At 39.4% G+C, this 18,322-nt stretch overlaps 1 protein-coding gene across 1 annotated transcript; it reads left to right on the forward strand.

The window, feature by feature from the left end:
* The first annotated feature begins 504 nt into the window (after window positions 1–504).
* Window positions 505–10,991, forward strand: esrrd (estrogen-related receptor delta). The gene is made up of 7 exons (XM_017681694.1): window positions 505–646; window positions 2,027–2,424; window positions 5,280–5,396; window positions 5,608–5,718; window positions 6,825–6,986; window positions 7,322–7,591; window positions 9,502–10,991. The coding sequence occupies exons 1-7, from the start codon at window positions 585–587 to the stop codon at window positions 9,744–9,746; spliced, it is 1,365 nt and encodes a 454-aa protein (XP_017537183.1). The 5' UTR covers window positions 505–584; the 3' UTR covers window positions 9,747–10,991.
* The last annotated feature ends 7,331 nt before the right edge of the window (window positions 10,992–18,322 follow it).

Raw genomic sequence — 18,322 nt, forward strand, 5'->3', positions numbered from 1 at the left:
AGCCTGCCAGGAAGTTATCCTCATGAACCACTATACCCTATACTATTGTATACATTACCATATACTATACTATACTATACTATACTATACTATACTATACTATACTACACTTATTTACCTTTTAAATGCTATTTTTGAGTATTTTAGTAACAAAACATAGCATAATGTTCAAATAAAATACATTAATAAAAACTTCTTCATTTGTATACTCGCCTATTTGACACACCACCAGCATTACATTTTGGCCCCTGTGATTAAAAGTTTGCGCACCCCTGCAGTAAAAGCATTTTGTTCAGAAAGAACACAGGATGTTCCTGTTTTATGAGGAGATCAGTGATGAAGTGACTGAGCCGAACCTCACTGTGGGAGGATTTGGTCCAGCAAGAGAACGTTTCACCCACCTGTGTGAGGATTAGAGCTCCAGACTCCGCCTCCCTCAGAGTTCAGCGGTTAAATAGCCCTGAGGCTCCAGCGGGCTGGCTTTAGTGTGTCAGCACTCCTATCTCTCTCTCTCTCTCTCTCTCTCCCCTTTCTCTCCTGTCTTCGTTCCCCTCTCGCCTCCAAGCTCTCTCTGTGGACTCTGGATGATGGAGCTGAAGGAGTTCTGCTTGAGTGATGACTTTCACTTCCTGAACCATCAAAACAGGTACGACACCAGGACCATTTTACAATGATTAACAATGACTGTCACAAATTTCGTTGGAGACTGTATCAGTAATTTATCAATCAGTAAAAAAGGCTGACACATATGTGTGCCATATACAGTCACAGGCAAAAGTTTGTTTGCCTCCAAAATGTTGATTTTCTAAAAGAAAACACATAAATATGACGTTTCTCTGCAAATTCTAACTGTACTTCAGTCTCTATTAATTTGCTGGGTTTAACATTTTGGGAAAAAAAAGAAAATATAAATTGCGCCATAACTTTTGCACATTATTTTGTTTTATTTCCCTCCCCAATGCGTTAAATTCAGCAAATAAACAGTCATTGTGCATTAAAATGTGCAGAAGTTTGTCTCTGATTCAGTTATAAATAATGTTATGTAATGTGGAATATAAAAAATAAATAAACAAATAAGTATGTTATGCATCTGCCAACTCTAATGGTTATGGAAATGTTATTTGCAAATTACCTCTAGAACCAGTTAGAAAACCCCTCTAAATTACTAATGTTTATTGGTTGCTGTATAATGTTATTCATTTAAATGTCCACCAATTTCCTCCTTAAATACACATCACAAAGTTCTTTTTCTTTTTCTTTAAAAAAAAAGATAAATATTATAAATAATTATATATATATATATATATATATACACACACACATACAGTACTGTGCGAAAGTCTTAGGCACCCAAGACACATTTTCAAAATGTATTTATTTGTTTAGTTTGTGTTTATTTGCTGAGAAAAGTGTTAATATTTGAATAAACAAAATGTATACAATATTAATTAATAATGATATATATATATATATATATATATATATATATATATATATATATATATATATATATATAAGTATAGTGATTTTCTGGATGTTAGTGTGTTTGTTTAACCATTTCCAAACGTCTCCTCGAGGAAGCCCAGTATTATATGTAATTAAAAAGCAGCTCCTGCTTTGACCAATCAGTGCTTCAGTAAATGCTCATGATATAATTGATGATATTAACAAGTCTCTGTGGCGGCTGTGAAGGTGTCAAGGAAAAATATGGACCCAAGAAATTCTTGTTACTTTTTATTGTTTTCATGTTTATTTGAATTATAAATATGACTTTATTTTGATGTATATTGTTATAAACTGCTGAGGGAAATCATTGAAAAAAAATGTCTGGAGTGAATAAACTTTTGCATAAGACTATGTCTCTATGTGGAAATAATAGTATTAAATTAGTGTTAAATTGTATTTCATATAATAAATAAAATAAATAATTCTGCATCATACCAAAATAAGCGAATCATGTCCTACAAAATCAGGTCAGAGAGGTCCTGCAGTAGCTCACAGTGTTCTGCTTGTGTTTGACTGACAGTCTGTTGGACCCCTCATCCACCGATGACCCCCCGTCTCCACGGGAACAGGTGGTGAAGGTGGACCCCCTCAGCCCCCCATTCACGGCTCCGTTCAGCCCTAGCAGCACGTCGGACAGCAGTGCGTACAGCCTGTTCTCTCAGGGTCACTCTCTGGACCCGGACTCACCCAGCTCCAGCAGCACGGCCACCTTTAACCCCACCCACTACGGCACCGAGGAACACCCTGGCCTGCGGGTTGCCGCCCAAACGCACTCCGTCCTCAGCCGAGACTACATCCCCAACCTGCACCCCGGACCCAAACGCCTCTGCCTGGTCTGTGGGGACTTCGCATCCGGCTACCACTATGGAGTCGCGTCCTGCGAAGCCTGCAAGGCCTTCTTCAAGAGGACTATCCAAGGTGACTGCACAGAAAACACCACAGCTTAAGAAGATTCTTCAAGGGTTCTTTACTAAAGATTGGTTCTATATAGAACCATGAACACTCAAAGAACCATTTGTATGCATAAAGGGTTCTTTGCATGGTGAAACGGTTCTTCAGACTGAGAATGTGACCTATATGGTTCTGAATAAAACCTTTTTGGATCCTTAAAGCACTAAAAAGGGTTCTGATATAGCTGAGATGTCAAGGTTGTAACAGCAGAACCCTTTGGTGCTACATAGAACCATATACAGCACATTCACTATTAATCTAACAAACCATTTCACCAGACCAAGAACTCTTTAATCATGCACATGTTTATTTGAGTGTTCAGGGTTCTATATAGAACCATTGTCTTTACTAAAGAACCTTCTTTTTTTAGAGTGTATGTGATAGTTAAGGCACTTAATCACTGTAAGTACATGTAATTAAACTGGTTTGTATTTAAGCTGATTTTATCATTTTCTGCTAAAAACCTGCAGACAGTGTTTTCAGTAACCAAGTAATGCTGTTAAACAAGGGTGGCAGGCCAAACCAAATGTCCTCTCGGTCTCTTGGTGAAGTGTGAATAAGTGAACACACCCTCTCCAGAGACACACTGAGCACAGCACAGAGCTGCTGTATGGATTTATTCCTGCTTAGCTGAGGAGTAACTGAAATTCTAATAGACGGCAGTGTGAGTGGGCTGAGACTCTGTACAAGTGTGCACTGGGGTGAATGAGGGGGGTTAAGGCTATTTGGGAAAAGCGCCGCTCCTAATTAATGAAGTGATCAATACCGTATTCAAACAGTTCAGCTAGCAGTGTCCTGCCAGCCTGGAGCTGAGCTGGGATTGATTTTCGTGTGAAGACTCAGTGTGTTACAGTCAAATAACTGACTCAAGTACATGTGTGTCTACATTATATATATATATATATATATATATATATATATATATATATATATATATATATATATATATATATGTATATATGTATGTATATATATATATATATATATAAATAATGGCCACTTTACAGGAGAAAGAAAAAACATAGTTTACTTTCAATGTAAGTCAATGGAACCAGAATTTTTTCCAAGTAGTTTTGGACCATTTATTTTGGTTCATTCATCATGAAATTTACACACAATGTAAAGGACAACAGGCTTTTTCAAATTGTGTCAAAACTGAAAAAGAATAATAAATATATATATAACAATTCTTTTTTCCAAGTACTTTTGAACTGTTAGGGAAATAAGTAAAACAACAAAAATGTAGCAATTTTTTTTCTGACAGCAAAAATAAATGTATAAATAAATTATAAATAAATGATTAAATATTATTAAATAAGTGAAATATATATCGGTCTTTTCATATAATAAAAGTCAGTAAGAATGTTTAAAGTAAAGACAATGTGTGTGTGTGGAACTGTGACAATTTATAGAACCATTTAAATCCAAAAATGACTCTGCCTGATTAAACGGTTCTTTTAAAAATGTTCTATATAGCACCAGGGTTCCAGTATTGTTACAAGTGACAGAACCTTTAAGGATGTATATGTAGAACCATAATGGAGAACTCACTCGACGGAGAACACGTTGTATGTAGTTCTTGAAAGAACTTTTTTTGTTTTATTATTTTGTATAGAATCAAAAATGGGTTCAGTTACAAGTCATAGAAACATTTTGGTATTATAAAGAACCTCTTTTTGACTTTCCCCCAATACACAAATAACCTCAAAAAGAGTTATCTAGAACCTCAACATCCCAGGCAAAAGCATCTAGGGCCCTTTACTCTTAAAGACTGTACCATAGAGCTACTGATGACTATTGAAGTTGGTGCGTGATGAGCGCAGTGGTGGTGTGTGAATATTGACGGGGCTCATATAAACGACTCTGATCGGATTATTCTGAGGTAAAATTAACAGCTATTGGAAAACAAATAAATCTGCTTTGTTACCCAGAACCGAAGTGGACACTTGGGGTATGTGTGTTGTTGGCACTGCCGGCAGGCAGATCAGGCTTATTAAAGTCTTAGTACTGTATGAGAAGGTTACGGATATACTGAAGAAGCACTGCAGCTGGAAAGTAAAGCATGAATCCCAGAGATTCTCTGACTGGGACTCTTTTTATTAGAGCAGAGCTCATTGATTAAACCCCCCCCTCCCAAAAACAACAGCCTGCACTGTGTGTGTGGGCAGGAATGGGTGATGGACACTCATCAATACTCTTTGTCTTGGAAGCTGCTGCGTTTGTCTAACGTGGCTGCGGTTATGTGACTTTGGGTAAATCAATACAGATCCTGTCTGGCTCTCTATGGATTTATGTGTGAAAGCTCAGCTTGTCAGACTGAAGTGTAACAATACGGTTTAATCCAGCTTTGATTTATACGTCCTGGACAGTTTAAGAGCTTTGATATGAACATAATGTCCAGATCAATATCACACCCAGAGACTGTACTGGACTGGACTGATTGGAGGAGTTAGCGTCTTCTGCATTTCCAGCCGAGTCTACAGTTCTGTCTGTCTAACTTTCAGCCTGTCTATTTGTCTCTGTCTGTCTAACTATCAGTCTGTCTATCTGCCTGTCTATCTAGCGGTCTGTCTGCCTGTCGGTCTATCTACCTGTCTTTGTCTGTCTATCTAACATTTTGTCTATCTATTAGTCTGTCTGTCTGTCTATCTTTCTGTCTGTCTTTGTCTGTCTATCTAACTTTCTGTCTATCTGCCTGTGTGTCTGTCAGTCTATCTAACGTTCTGATGTTTTTGAGTGTTTGTATTTATTATTTTGTAGTTTGTATTGATTCGTTTTTGCTTATTGATTTGTATTTATTAGTCTGTGTGCTGATGTTCCAGGAAATATTGAGTACAGCTGTCCGGTGGTGAACGAGTGTGAGATCACAAAGAGACGGAGGAAAGCGTGTCAAGCCTGTCGCTTCCAGAAGTGTCTGCGGGCTGGCATGATGCGAGAGGGTGAGCTGGTCACAAGACGTTATCATTAGACCATTACAGAGTGAATCCCACAGCAGACCAGCTTGATGAAGGCTCAGTTCAGTTTCAGTGATTCAGTGATTCAATCCGTTCAAATGATTCACAATTTGACTGGATTTGATTATTATTATTATTATTTCTATGCATTACTGCGTTAATAGTGTGTGTTAATGATGTGTGTTAATGTATGCAGGTGTGCGTATGGATCGAGTGAGAGGAGGCCGGCAGAAGTATAAAAGGAGAGTGGACTCCAGCCTGTCCGTCTTCATCAAAACAACCTACACACATCCGGTCAAACCAGTCCGTAAGTGCCCTCAAACATTTCCCAGTTTAATCCCACTTTTACTCGTTAATTCATTCCTACACTAACTGGCCACTTTATTAGAAACACCCAATTTGTGTTTCCAGTTACTGGCCACTTTATTAGAAACATCCACCTTGTGCGTCCACTAACTGACCACTTTATTAGAAACACTTACTTTATAGCTCTTCTGTGTAGGTGTTCTGTTTCAGACTGTAGTTAATCTGCGGCTGTACAGTTTATCAGCCTCCTCTACTCCTCATTGGTCAGTTTCTGACTACAAGACCGCTGTTTTACAGAACCTTTATAATCTCTTTATTACACTCTATAAAAGATGGCTCTTTTTTAGTAAAGACAATGATTCTACATAGAACCAAGAACAATCCTTAAATGGTTCTTTGCGTGTGAAATTCTTCTTCACATTGATGGAGAATGTGTTGTGTATGGTTATATACAGCACCAAACAGGGTTCTTGCTATTTATAATATCAGAACAATACAAGGACCTTCAAAAAGGTTCTATATAGACTCTTATACAACACATTCTCATTCAAACCGAAGAACCATTTCTTGATGCAAAGAACCCTTTGAAAATGAAAATGGCTGAAGAATCATCAATGAATGTCAGGCATTGCATTGTTTCATCTGCCCCTAATTCTCATGACATTTATGGCATTTTTTCACATTTCATGTGTTTTTATGGACATTTTTAACATTTGTTTAGAATAGATAGATGTGGATTCCATTTACAGTGGCAAATGAATAAAGGCTGTATCTAGCAGGGGCTCCGTGGCTGATGGTGAGGTGCTCCGCTGTGCCTGGCACCTCTGAACTGTTAGGCCTGTAATGCCGCTCCACTGAGAGATAAAACAGGTTCAAATCCTGCCACACACTGTGAGAGAGACCGTTATCTTGCAACTTGAGGCACAAACGTACCAATATCTTCAGGAATTTGTACATAGGATTAGCTGATTAGCTGTTTTTGACATCAAAATTCAAACCCTGCCATAAACCTACAGCAGGTGTTTCCAATAAAATGGCCAATGAGAGTAGATACAAAGTTGGTGGGGGTCATGATTCTTTTTAACGACTGAATTTGTATATTTTCAGGAAATAAGGTAATTTCCCAGCTTCTGGTGTCTGAGCCGGTTCCGATGCGGGCGTCCCCAGACCCTTCCATCCAAGACACTGACCTCAACACCCTGCTGACCTTATGTGACCTTTTAAACAGGGAGCTCCTGGTCATGATCGGCTGGGCCAAACACATCCCAGGTATCTTACACTCAGATCACTGCTGTCTATGACCTAAGCACTGTTTCTCAGTCCTTTCATTAATTTGAAATTTGGCCAACAAATTTGAATCAGCAACCTTCCGGTCACAGGGCTGGTTCCTTAACCTCCAGCCTCCATGACTGCCCTGAAGGGACCAACAATTTTGGAGCACTTTCATTGGTCCAATCATCATCAACACATTGTAAAAGGCATTTGGCATTTTCAAACTGTGTAAAGAAAAGAAAAAAAATAACATGATTGCTAAAAAAAATTAATTAATTTAATAAAAGAAAAATAAATGGAACCCTTTCCTAACTGACCTGTCCATCGTTCAGGGTTCTCCGCGCTCTCTCTGGTGGATCAGATGGCTCTGCTGCAGAGTGGCTGGATGGAGGCTCTGCTGCTGTGCGTGGTGTGGAGGTCTCAGGGTTGTCCTCAAGAGCTGCTGTTTGCGGAGAATCTGCGGCTGAACGAAGCTCAGGCCAGAGCAGCCGGCCTGCTGGACCTTTACACGCCTCTCAGACATCTGACCACAAAATACCAACAGCTGAACCTCAGCCAGGAGGAGGCCGTCACGCTGAAGGCCATGGCCCTCGCCAACTCAGGTACACCAAACTGAACCTCTTACTTCGAGAACCGTCCAATAGAAATGGACAGAACATGTATTCTGAGCATTTCACAGGACATCTGGTTTCTATTACGATAAACGATGACTTTGTATACATCTTAACCACTGAATTATACAGAAATAAGAAAATAAGATGGAATTCTATTTAAATATGACAGCCCAGTTGGCTTTGGGGAATCCTAGGCCCCTTTTTTCCGTCCAAAAATCTGTTTTCCGTTACTGAATCATACTGAGTCAGTGGGCAGGAGAAAAAGCAATCAATAGCAGGACAGTGAGGAGCCGCTCCAGCCCACAGCCGGATCAATAAATCCATCCAAGCCCCAACCCCGCCCCCAATCAGTTGCAGGGCTCTAAAGCAGGACCCTTAAACCCATTAGCCTGGTTTCTCAGCCTGCAGGGGCTGTGTGGTCAGAGGAAATGTCTGCTTTCACTGCTGAATAAAAAGGTCTGTCTGTGTCAGTTCTAAAGCAGATGTCCCTGTTCAGTCCATTAAGCAGAAATAAGGGATAAACATGGTAAACAATGTGATCTGACACAGTTTCAAACAAACACAACAGAGCGCGTTTAACACCTAAACAGGCCTTCACCCAAACAGCCAGAGGCCTCACGCGACCTTGGCCAAACATTTCACCTGTTCACTTATTCACTCATTCACTGTGCCTGCACTTCACTTGTTCGGTCACTGATTCACTGACTGTAACCTGCGCAGTTCACTTATTCTACATTATGGCCTATTTCATTCATTTACTGTTACCTATAAAATAGAGCTCATGCACTCATAATTATCTACATAGTTCACTTGTTGACTATCCCCTCTATAGTTCTCTCTTTCACTGGTTGATTTACCAAGTACTACGTAGTTCACATGTTCACTTATTCACTATATAGTGAACTATATATATATAGCCAACTATGTAGACTATATAGCCTACATAGTTTATTGTTCAGTTATTCACTATTGCCTAGGTAGTTCACTTATATAATTATTCACTATTGCCCACATAGTTCACTTGTACAATTATTCACTAGTGCCCACATAGTTCACTTGTTCAGTTATTCACGAATGCCCAGATAGTTCACTTATGCAATTATTCACTAATGCCCACATAGTTCTCTTGTATGATTATTCATCAGTGCTCAGATAGTTCACTTGTTCAGTTATTCACTAGTGCCCACATAGTTCACTTGTATGGTTATTCACTAGTGCACACATAGTTCACTTGTTCAGTTATTCACTAATGCCCAGATAGTTCACTTATACAATTATTCACCAGTGCCCACATAGTTCACTTGTACGATTATTCACTAGTGCCTACATAGTTCACTTGTTCAGTTATTCACGAATGCCCACATAGTTCACTTGTTCAGTTATTCACTAATACCAACATAGTTCACTCACTCAATCCCTATGTCACATAATTCATTCATACATTAACTCACTCGCTATTTGCTATATAGTTCTTACGTTAACTGCCCTAAATTAATGTTATGCAAGTTTGTGCCTACATAATCTATATTTTATTCATTTTTACAAAACATAACATACATGCTATGCAGAACATACTGAAAAATGTAAAAAAAATCTAGAAAAATGCAAAAAACTATGTGTAGCACAGGTTTGTAGTTTCGCTCTTTGTTTAAAAATAAGTGTCATACGGTATCACATAATCGAATCTAATTCAGGTTTGCTGAGTTAGCATCATGCTAATTGGTGGGGTACAAGCTACCATTTTCTGTTAGCTATATTAGCCTTGTAATTCCAGTGCTAAAATGCAAGAAGCAAACACATACTGGCTGATTCACTACACTTGAGGGAAATTTTTTTGAGAAATTGTGTAAATTTGTTGCCACCCTATGTGACCTTGACTGCTCATTTCTTTCCTTCAGACGCTGAGAACATTGAGAGCGGAGACGCGGTGCTGCGGTTTCAGGACGGCCTCCATGAAGCCCTGCAGGACTATGAGAGCGTCCAGCGTCCTTCCGAGCCTCATCACGCCGGTCGGCTCCTCATGACCCTCCCCCTGCTCAGACAGACTGCGCAGAGGGCCGTCCAGTGCTTCTGCCGTCTGCACATGGAGGGACGTGTCCCAATGCACAAGCTCTTCCTGGAGATGCTGGACGCCAAGATTTAAGCTGAACCTCAAATGGCTCCCTGCTTCCTATATAGTGGGCTACACGGGGCACAATGGTCTTGGTCGAAGGTCTGGTACAGCAGTGACTTTCTACACCCAAAAAGTGCACTATATGTCCAAAAGGAAGCTGTTTGGGATGCAGCTTTAGAAAGGTCCAGCTAGGCGGCCAGAATTAGGGCTAAGGTCAATGATGCCAAGCCAAGGATGGCAGAGGAAGTTATCTAAAGGTCTGAATTTAAATTTCATCCATGTTTGGCTCCCCTTGAAAAATATTCAGACAAACTGAAGAACTCTGTATGGAGAAAATCGAATGGGTCCCAGTATGGAGCCCTGGAGTACACCAGCATAAGAATTAACAATACTATTCAGATTACATTGTATTAGGTTGATGATTTTGTTCAAACAAATAACAGATACATAATCCACAGTATGGCGTGGGCAATATGATACATTGTTGTGATAAATTACATTACAATTTTCTGAGTATATGATGGTTATGTTCTAGAAGACAACAACTGCATAGATCAATAAACACCAACTATAGAGAGCCTGTAAACGATGACCAAAGTGTAGTAAATGCTTAGTAACAAGTAGCTGATTGGATAGCAGCCCATCATGACATCATCTTATTTCATTAATTTATTAACTGTTTGATTTTTTTCCTTCTTAAAAAAGTGTGTTCCAACTTGTCAACCTCAAAGTGACTAAATATTGCGATACATATTATGCATCAGGGAAATTTCTACAATTATTTCGATGTTTTTGTCATATCGCCCACCCTTAACAAATAGTACAGTATAAAGTTATTTGCCAGCTCTTATCCATCCATTTCAACTCAGGAAGGGTGAAAACACCAATATATGTTGGATGGGGCACTCCAGGAGCAGACTTACCGCTTAACAGGGTTGTTATTTGTCAAATTGCAATTTGCAATTTGAATAAAAGTGAAGGAATTTTATTAATTTTTTTATATTTAATGAATTTTCAAATGTAAGATTATTTGCAGTAGCAGCTATTAAGTTATTTTCTAAATTATGATTAGGTATTCTTTTGTTAAAGCATCTTTAGATTATTATAAATGTAAGTATTAATGTTTTTGATTTGGGTCAACTGCTGCAACAGAAACATGTAAAATGACATTGTAGTCATGCCACAAATCTTCAGCTTCACTATTTATTGTCTTATTTATTAAACATGCTTTGCATTTTGGTTATTTATATTTAAATAAACTATTTTTGCAATTTTTTACTCTCTCTTGTGTCATCAATTCCAGAAAAAGCTGCACTACTCAGTTATTTAAAAATGTGTCTATATAAAGTGTATAATATATATACTATATATATATATATAGTTTATAATATAAATGTGTCCATAAAGAATGACAGTGAACTTATATTCCCAATTGTTTTCTATATATATTACCTAATTGTGTATATTTTAATTTGTGTTTTATAATAATTGTATATATTTTATTCATTGATTGATTTATTACTTATTTGCCTAAACACAAAGAATTAACATGAAGAAAGCTCAACATTACATTTACAGTATCTCACAAAAGTCAGTGCACCCCTCACATTTCTGCAAATATTTTATTCTATCTTTTGTTGGGATGACTCTATAGAAATAAACTTGGATATAACTTAAAGTAGTCAGTGTGCAGCTTGTATAGCAGTGCAGATTTACTGTCCTCAATGCATCAACTCGGTCTGCATGACCGTCGTCCCAGAAGGAAGCCTCTTCTGAAGCTGACGCACAAGAAAGCCCAGAAACTGTTTGCTGAAGACAAGCAGTCTAAGAACATGGATTACTGGAACCATGTCCTGTGGTCTGACGAGACTTAGATAAATTTGTTTGGCTCAGATGGTGTCCAGCATGTGTGGCGACGCCCTGGTGAGGAGCACCAAGACAATTGTCTCTTGCCTACAGTCAAGCATGGTGATGGTAGCATCATGGTCTGGAGCTGCATGAGTGCTGCCGGCACTGGACAGCTGCGGTTCATTGAGGGAAACATGAATTCCAACATGTACTGTGACGTTCTGAAGCAGAGCATGATCCCCTCCCTTTGGAAACTGCACCGCATGGAAGTTTCCCAACTCGATATCAACCATCCAAGATGATAACTGCCTTGCTGAAGGTAAAGGTGAAGGACTGGCCAAGTGTGTCTCCAGACCTAAACCCAGTTGAGCACCTGTGGGGCATCCTCAAGCAGAAGGAGGAGAAGTGCAAGCTGTCTAACATTCACCAGCTCCGTGATGTCATCATGGAGGAGTGGCAGAAGATTCCAGTAGCAACCTGTGCAACTCGGGTGAATTCCATGCCTGAGAGGGTTCAGGTAGCACTAGACAATATTCATTGTGAAATGGACTTGCTTGTGCTGCCAGCTGTTTAGATATTTATGGCTGTGTGTTGAGTTGTTTTCACAGGACAGTAAATCTGCACTGCTATACAAGCTGCACACTAACTACTTTAAGTTATATCCAAGTTTCATTTCTATAGTATCGTCCCACTTTTGTGAGATACTGTATATCATTTGCATTGATACATGTAAAAAACAAATCCAACTCCATATCAAATACTCAATACATATGGAAAAAAACTATTATAATTTTTTATATTTTCATGGCAGTGATTAAATATCTACAGTAAAGCCACATCCTTCTGATACGTCATAAAAAGAGAAAAAATAGACGTTAGCATAAGTATTTACCACAGTCAACAGCACATGTAACAAAAGGGACTTCCACCAACTTTTCAAAATCCCCCCATAATTCAGTGTTTCTGATGTAATCAGAGAGATTCAGAGTGGTTTGGTGTGAAATTGTTCAGACGTCTTTACAGTGGTGGTGATAGGAACCAGGCATCACCATGACTACAACACAGATATAGATATTTTATTTACCATCCAGAACCACCAGAGAACCTACACGAGTCTTCTGATTTTATATGGAACGTTGATGATGGGAAATGGTGGAAAATCTGGAATAATCAGTTTTCTTTGGGGACTATTTTGCCGCACAGCGCCCTGCATGTCTCCCTCCACCTTGAACTATCATAAAACAGCGTCTCAGTCATCAAGCAGTGAATTCAGAACCAGTTCATGTAGGAACTTTCTCTGAGGAGCTTTTAGAGGGGGACGTCTGGTTCCTATCACTACCACTGTGAACAGTTCTGACTCGGTAAGTTTATCTAGAACAGAGCGTTTCACACCAAACCACTCAGAACCACTCTGATTACTTAACTATTAAATTATACAGAGCTGGAACAGCCCTCTGAGCTGAATTATGAATTGTGCCTCAGGCTAAAAATACCCAAAATAACAGAAGTGGGCAGGGCTGGTATTTAACACTGCAACAACAGGTGTTAATCAGCAAGAACGTTTCAACTCACAACAAAGCTAGAACACCACCTGCATTGCAGCGTATGAGTCACATCGGGCTTCTAGGTAATGAGCTCAGAGACGGCATCTGTCACATCACTGCTACTTATCAGTTGAATAACAAAAGACATTCCCATTAAAGTGAAACTTAAAGCGCCGTCTAACATCACTGATGTGTTTAATTAGTGATTTTGGCAGAAAAGATAATACAACATGACGAAAAATCTCATGACTAGGCATAGCCGAGTAATGGGCAACCAACAGAATCAACAGTCAAACACAGTGACTCCAGATCGGCCCTGACCGGTTCACTGATTCCTGAGTGAGATGTAACTATCAGCTTTATGACAGCAGCTGCCTGTAAAACAGCAAGGCTCCACCTCTCATGGTCACCTGTACACAGGTAATGCAGGTAAATGCAGCCCACATGCAGTGGATCTAATGCAGGTCAGGGGGAAAAAGCCAAAGTAGCAATTCTAACCAAACCCTCATTTCAAACAGCCTATTTAAAAAATCGCAAGCCTTTTACAGAGGGGAGCAGCGGAGCGCATGGAGAGACAAGGCTGAAGAATGATCATTTTTATATCCAATATATTTTATTTTCTTTTACAAAACAGACGGTTCTGGTCCTAAACAGCTCCATCTTTAATATCACAGGCCTGAACTAAAGCATTGATGGTCTGATTTACTGTAAAACTGCAGCATTAAAGTCTAAAAATGTCACGTGATGGTTTTACACACTTCAGCTGGCTCTGTGCTCCCTAAATAGTGTTCTAGCTAGTTTAGAGGTTCTAGCCCCTACAGTAACAGTAGTGTATCTTGTAGCAAGAGTGGACGTGTCTGAATACCAAACGACTGTTTCTTAGCTGTTTTTTGCTCTGTTGGGCTGCAGGATCCAGTATTTAAACTCCTACCTAGTGCACTATGTAGGGAGCAGGGAGCCGTTTGAGACCCAGCCCCAGTGTGAGGAGGAGGCCATCGCTGGATTGGCACAAAATAAGACTTGCAGTGGTGATTTGGAGACCAAAACTTGCCTATAAAGCGAATGGCAAAACTCCATTAAATGACTGCAATATACAGGCATGGACCACCAAACGTTCTCCTCATTCAGTGGTCCATGGTTGCTTGGCAACATAATCATACTCTAAAGGAACTACTTTTCTTGGCAGAATATTTATGCTGCAGTTTAACCAAAATAAACACCCAAAATCAGCTCAGCAGCTCAGAAACTGAGCCCAAGAATGAATGAACTTGCAGCAAAGAAAGGATGTCAGGGTCTAGTTCATACGGAGCCCCACTGGTGACACCCTGTATAAACGAAAATAATGCGTGGCCACGACTTAGTAAGGCATGGGAACAAGATCTTAACGCGTGGCCATGACTTAGTAAGCTGTGATCTCGTTCCAACGCTTTATTAAGTAATTCCCACGCCTTACTAAGTCGTGGCCACGTATTAGAATCTCGTTCCCACGTGTTAATAAGGCGTGGCCACGCATTATTTTTTATTTATACAAGATGTTCCGTAAGTTCAAGCAAATACATAAGTTTGAAAGGCTGAGGTCCTAGGGACATTAAAATCTTGAATATTTCATATTTTCAGGTCAAATTTCAAGGTTTACTACAAGTGTTTATATTTTAGTGCTGAAGTTTTTGCATATTTTGAACAAACAATGATCAGTTCGGGTTACAGCGCAACATTACATAAAAACAGAGAAACGCTCAGTCTGATCTGCCGTTTATCCGCCTTTCGACTGAAACTCAGGGGCCGGATTCACGACATGGTCTTACACAAGAAAATCATCTTAAAGTGTTTTCTTAAGAAAAATGTCATGAAAGGTTGAGCAGCCCGGCAGCCTCTCCACTGCACTTTGTGTGTAAAGTTTGGTTCGATTTCGTGAAACTGTGAACATCGTAAAACTCGGGACGGGTTCCGTTTTGTTTTGGTTTTGTCCTGTTCTAAGGTAGGGAGTTAAGAGTAGCCATGTCTTTCTCTGTCCATGTCCATGGTGTCCGGTCTGGCAGCCAGTCTGGGGAGAGAGCCTACTCCCACTCTCTGTTACGGCCTGACCCTAAACATAACACTTAAACATGTGCCTCACAACATTTATGATGTCTGTGAAATGCAACACAACCTACGTAAGAGAACAACCCAGAGGAGAAATGTTCTAAATGAGATCTCAGGTTCTTTTCCTGGACACAGTTAACCTCTTAAACTGCTCAAGACCACCAGTGGTTTCAAAATGCACTTGGTCATGTTTTTCGTAACGCTCATATTTCATAAGCTGCATTCAGAAGCTGGGCGTCGTATGAGGCTGTAACTCTTCTCTCCAGTCAAATAGATGGTGACGTCATTTTAAACCCTTATAATAAAAGAAGCTGAACTCCGTTTGTTTGTTTACTGAAAGTCGACCCATTTTTTCCAAATCTGGGCTATAAATATATATATTATTATTATATAAATATATATATTATTATATATTTTTGGCTTTCAGCAGTAACTTGTATGCATATAGTAATATGTGTAGATCATAAAACACGTTAGTTTGAAGGGCTTTTACAAAAATAAATAAAATTGTATTTATTTATTTCATGCAGTTACTGAATAATTTGCCTTTTGATTTGGTCACTAAAATTCAGATGGACACACCAAAATATACCCTGGAGAAAAAGATCAGTCCAGTGTGAGATCAGAGTGAGACTGAAGCCATTTTCTCCTGATTCTGAAATACGGCTCCTGAGAAATAAAACTATTATAACTAAATAAAAGATTTTCTCACTTTGATTAAAATGTTGTCTCACATGTGGATTATCTCTTTAGAGTCTGACTCGTCTCAACTGAGTAATATCTCCATGAGAACAGTATGAGATCTCATCGTTCTCTTATTCAGCTCTGTTCTAGATCACAGAACCCTCCCAGCAGTCCATCAGTGCAGGAGAACTCATGCTTTTCTCCTTCAGCACCAGAACATCTCACAGCAAGACACTGATGTTAATCTCCTCTTTTCTCCTGAGGAGGTTCAGGAGGAACAGCTCAGACATCACTGAACCTTCATTCATACAATACTGAGATCTGCTTTGTATCTGAGACGATCGAAAGAAATAACTTCTTTCCTCTGCAAGACTTTTAGAACATTCTTATAAACTTCTTAGTGTTTGTCTTAATAACCTTCACAAGTTTTCTCTAAAGAAACGACTCGTTCGGCCCCTGATGCTCTCAAAGGTTCCTGAGCTGTTATTTCTCTCCAAAATCACTTTGATCAGGGCTGTTAAAGGTTTCTATGAAGCATGCATTCATAAAGAGTTATAAACATGCTTATACCTCTAACAATGCTTTATAAGCACACTTATAATAACTTATAACCCAAGGGGGGGGGGGGGGGGGGTGTTATCGTGAAATGATTTGGTGGCCGTCGATCATCACAGCTGACCAATTTCTGGTTCAGCTCAGTTTGGTCAGTTTTTCCAGATCAGTATTAATGTTGTTTTGTTCCAGCCAGTCTGCAAAGCTTCTTACAGCCCATTTAGTTTAGTGAATGGTATTGGGTTCATTTCTGGTTGATTCCAGGTTGTTTAGCTGTTCTTCTGTCACAGCTGCCGACTGAAAAGCTGCTCAGTGGTGATGACAGTTTGGGAATTTAGTGTCGTCTCATCTTCAGAGTCTGACCAAATCGGCTGTCTGTCAGATGTGATCTTAACAGTGTCCATTTTCTGTTTGTGGCAAAGAAGTGAAATCATTCAGATGGCTTGACCGTGTCCTACAGCTGTCAAAGTCGTTGCTTAGCAACGACGTCTCAATGGAGTGATACAGTGTTCATGAAAAACCTGTGATGCTATGATGAAATAACAGCACAGTTAGAACGCCTCTCAATCAATCAGCTCACGTGGCCGGAACTCACTTTTGTATAAACTCCAGTAATGCATCAGAAAGCCGTAATAACGGTCCATAGTTCATTATTTGACACTGTAACACAAGTGTCTCTATACATATATACACTATAATGCCTTTTAAACAGATGATCTGAACATGATCAAGTACTAATCATAATTATTAGCAATTATAAAAACTTTATCAGCATTTAGAAGAGTCTGTTTATGTTATTCCAGGATCACATGGGAGAATTTTCTAGATTACAGTGTCTTATAAGATATTAAAACTAAAATATCACTTTAGTCAAAGCACTCAGCGGTGGCAGTGAAAATGATGTTTATAATAAAGAATAATATGTTTTCTTATAAAGAATAAGACAAAGTACTTAGACATTTTATATATTAGCCAAAAGAAAATGCACCAAAATAAAGAAAAGGTGAACATCACATTCACTTTGTTTGCATTGATGTATGAAAAACTCCATATATCAAATATTTAATACATACTGAAAACACCATTCTGCAAACTTCCATAGCCGCGGCGCTCAAAACTCAAAGCGATGGCGTTTCTACAGTAAAGCCACGTCCCTCTGATTCACCGCGGTCAAAGGTGGATGGAGGTTAAAGAGGAATTCCACTTTTTTTTAATTCCTCCATAACTGTGTGAGGTGTAATCAAAGAGATTCAGAGTGGTTTGGTGTAAAAAGGTTCAGGTTTCTTTACAGTGGTTGTGATTTTAAATGTTTATAATGTTTTATAGCCATAATATACATCGATCAGGCATAGCATTATGAGCACCTCCTTATGGTGTATTAGTGTATGTTGTGCTGGTATGAGTGGATCAGACACAGCAGTGCTGCTGAGTTTTTAAACACTGTGTCCACTCACTGTCCACTCTATTAGACACTCCTACCTTGTCGGTCCACCTTGTAGATGTAAAGTCAGAGATGATAGCTCATCTGCTGCTGCACAGTTTGTGATGGTCATCCTCTAGTCCTTCATCAGTGGTCACAGGACACTGCCCACAGGACGCTTTTGGCTGGATGTTTTTGGTTGGTGGACTATTCTCAGTCCAGCAGCGACACTGTGTTGCTTAAAAACTCCAGTAGCACTGCTGTGTCTGATCCACTTGCACCAGCACAACACACACTAACACACCACCACCACATCAGTGCTACTACAGTGCTGAGAATGATCCAGCACCCAAATAGTACCTGCTCTGTGAGGGTCCATGGGGGTCCTGACCACTGAAGAACAGGGTAACAAAGTATCAGAGAAACAGATGGACTACAGTCTGTAACTGTAGAACTACAAAGTGCAGCTATACAGT

Source organism: Pygocentrus nattereri, chromosome 7 (genome assembly GCF_015220715.1).
Source record: "Pygocentrus nattereri isolate fPygNat1 chromosome 7, fPygNat1.pri, whole genome shotgun sequence".
NCBI classification, from domain to species: domain Eukaryota; kingdom Metazoa; phylum Chordata; class Actinopteri; order Characiformes; family Serrasalmidae; genus Pygocentrus; species Pygocentrus nattereri.

Bases quoted from the DNA above. Each gene is read 5' to 3' on its own strand.
- esrrd (XM_017681694.1), top strand. From the start codon at position 585: ATGATGGAGCTGAAGGAGTTCTGCTTGAGTGATGACTTTCACTTCCTG. The intron at 2,425-5,279 runs GTGACTGCACAG...CTGATGTTCCAG, and splicing joins CTTCAAGAGGACTATCCAAG to GAAATATTGAGTACAGCTGT. The intron at 6,987-7,321 runs GTATCTTACACT...TCCATCGTTCAG, and splicing joins CTGGGCCAAACACATCCCAG to GGTTCTCCGCGCTCTCTCTG.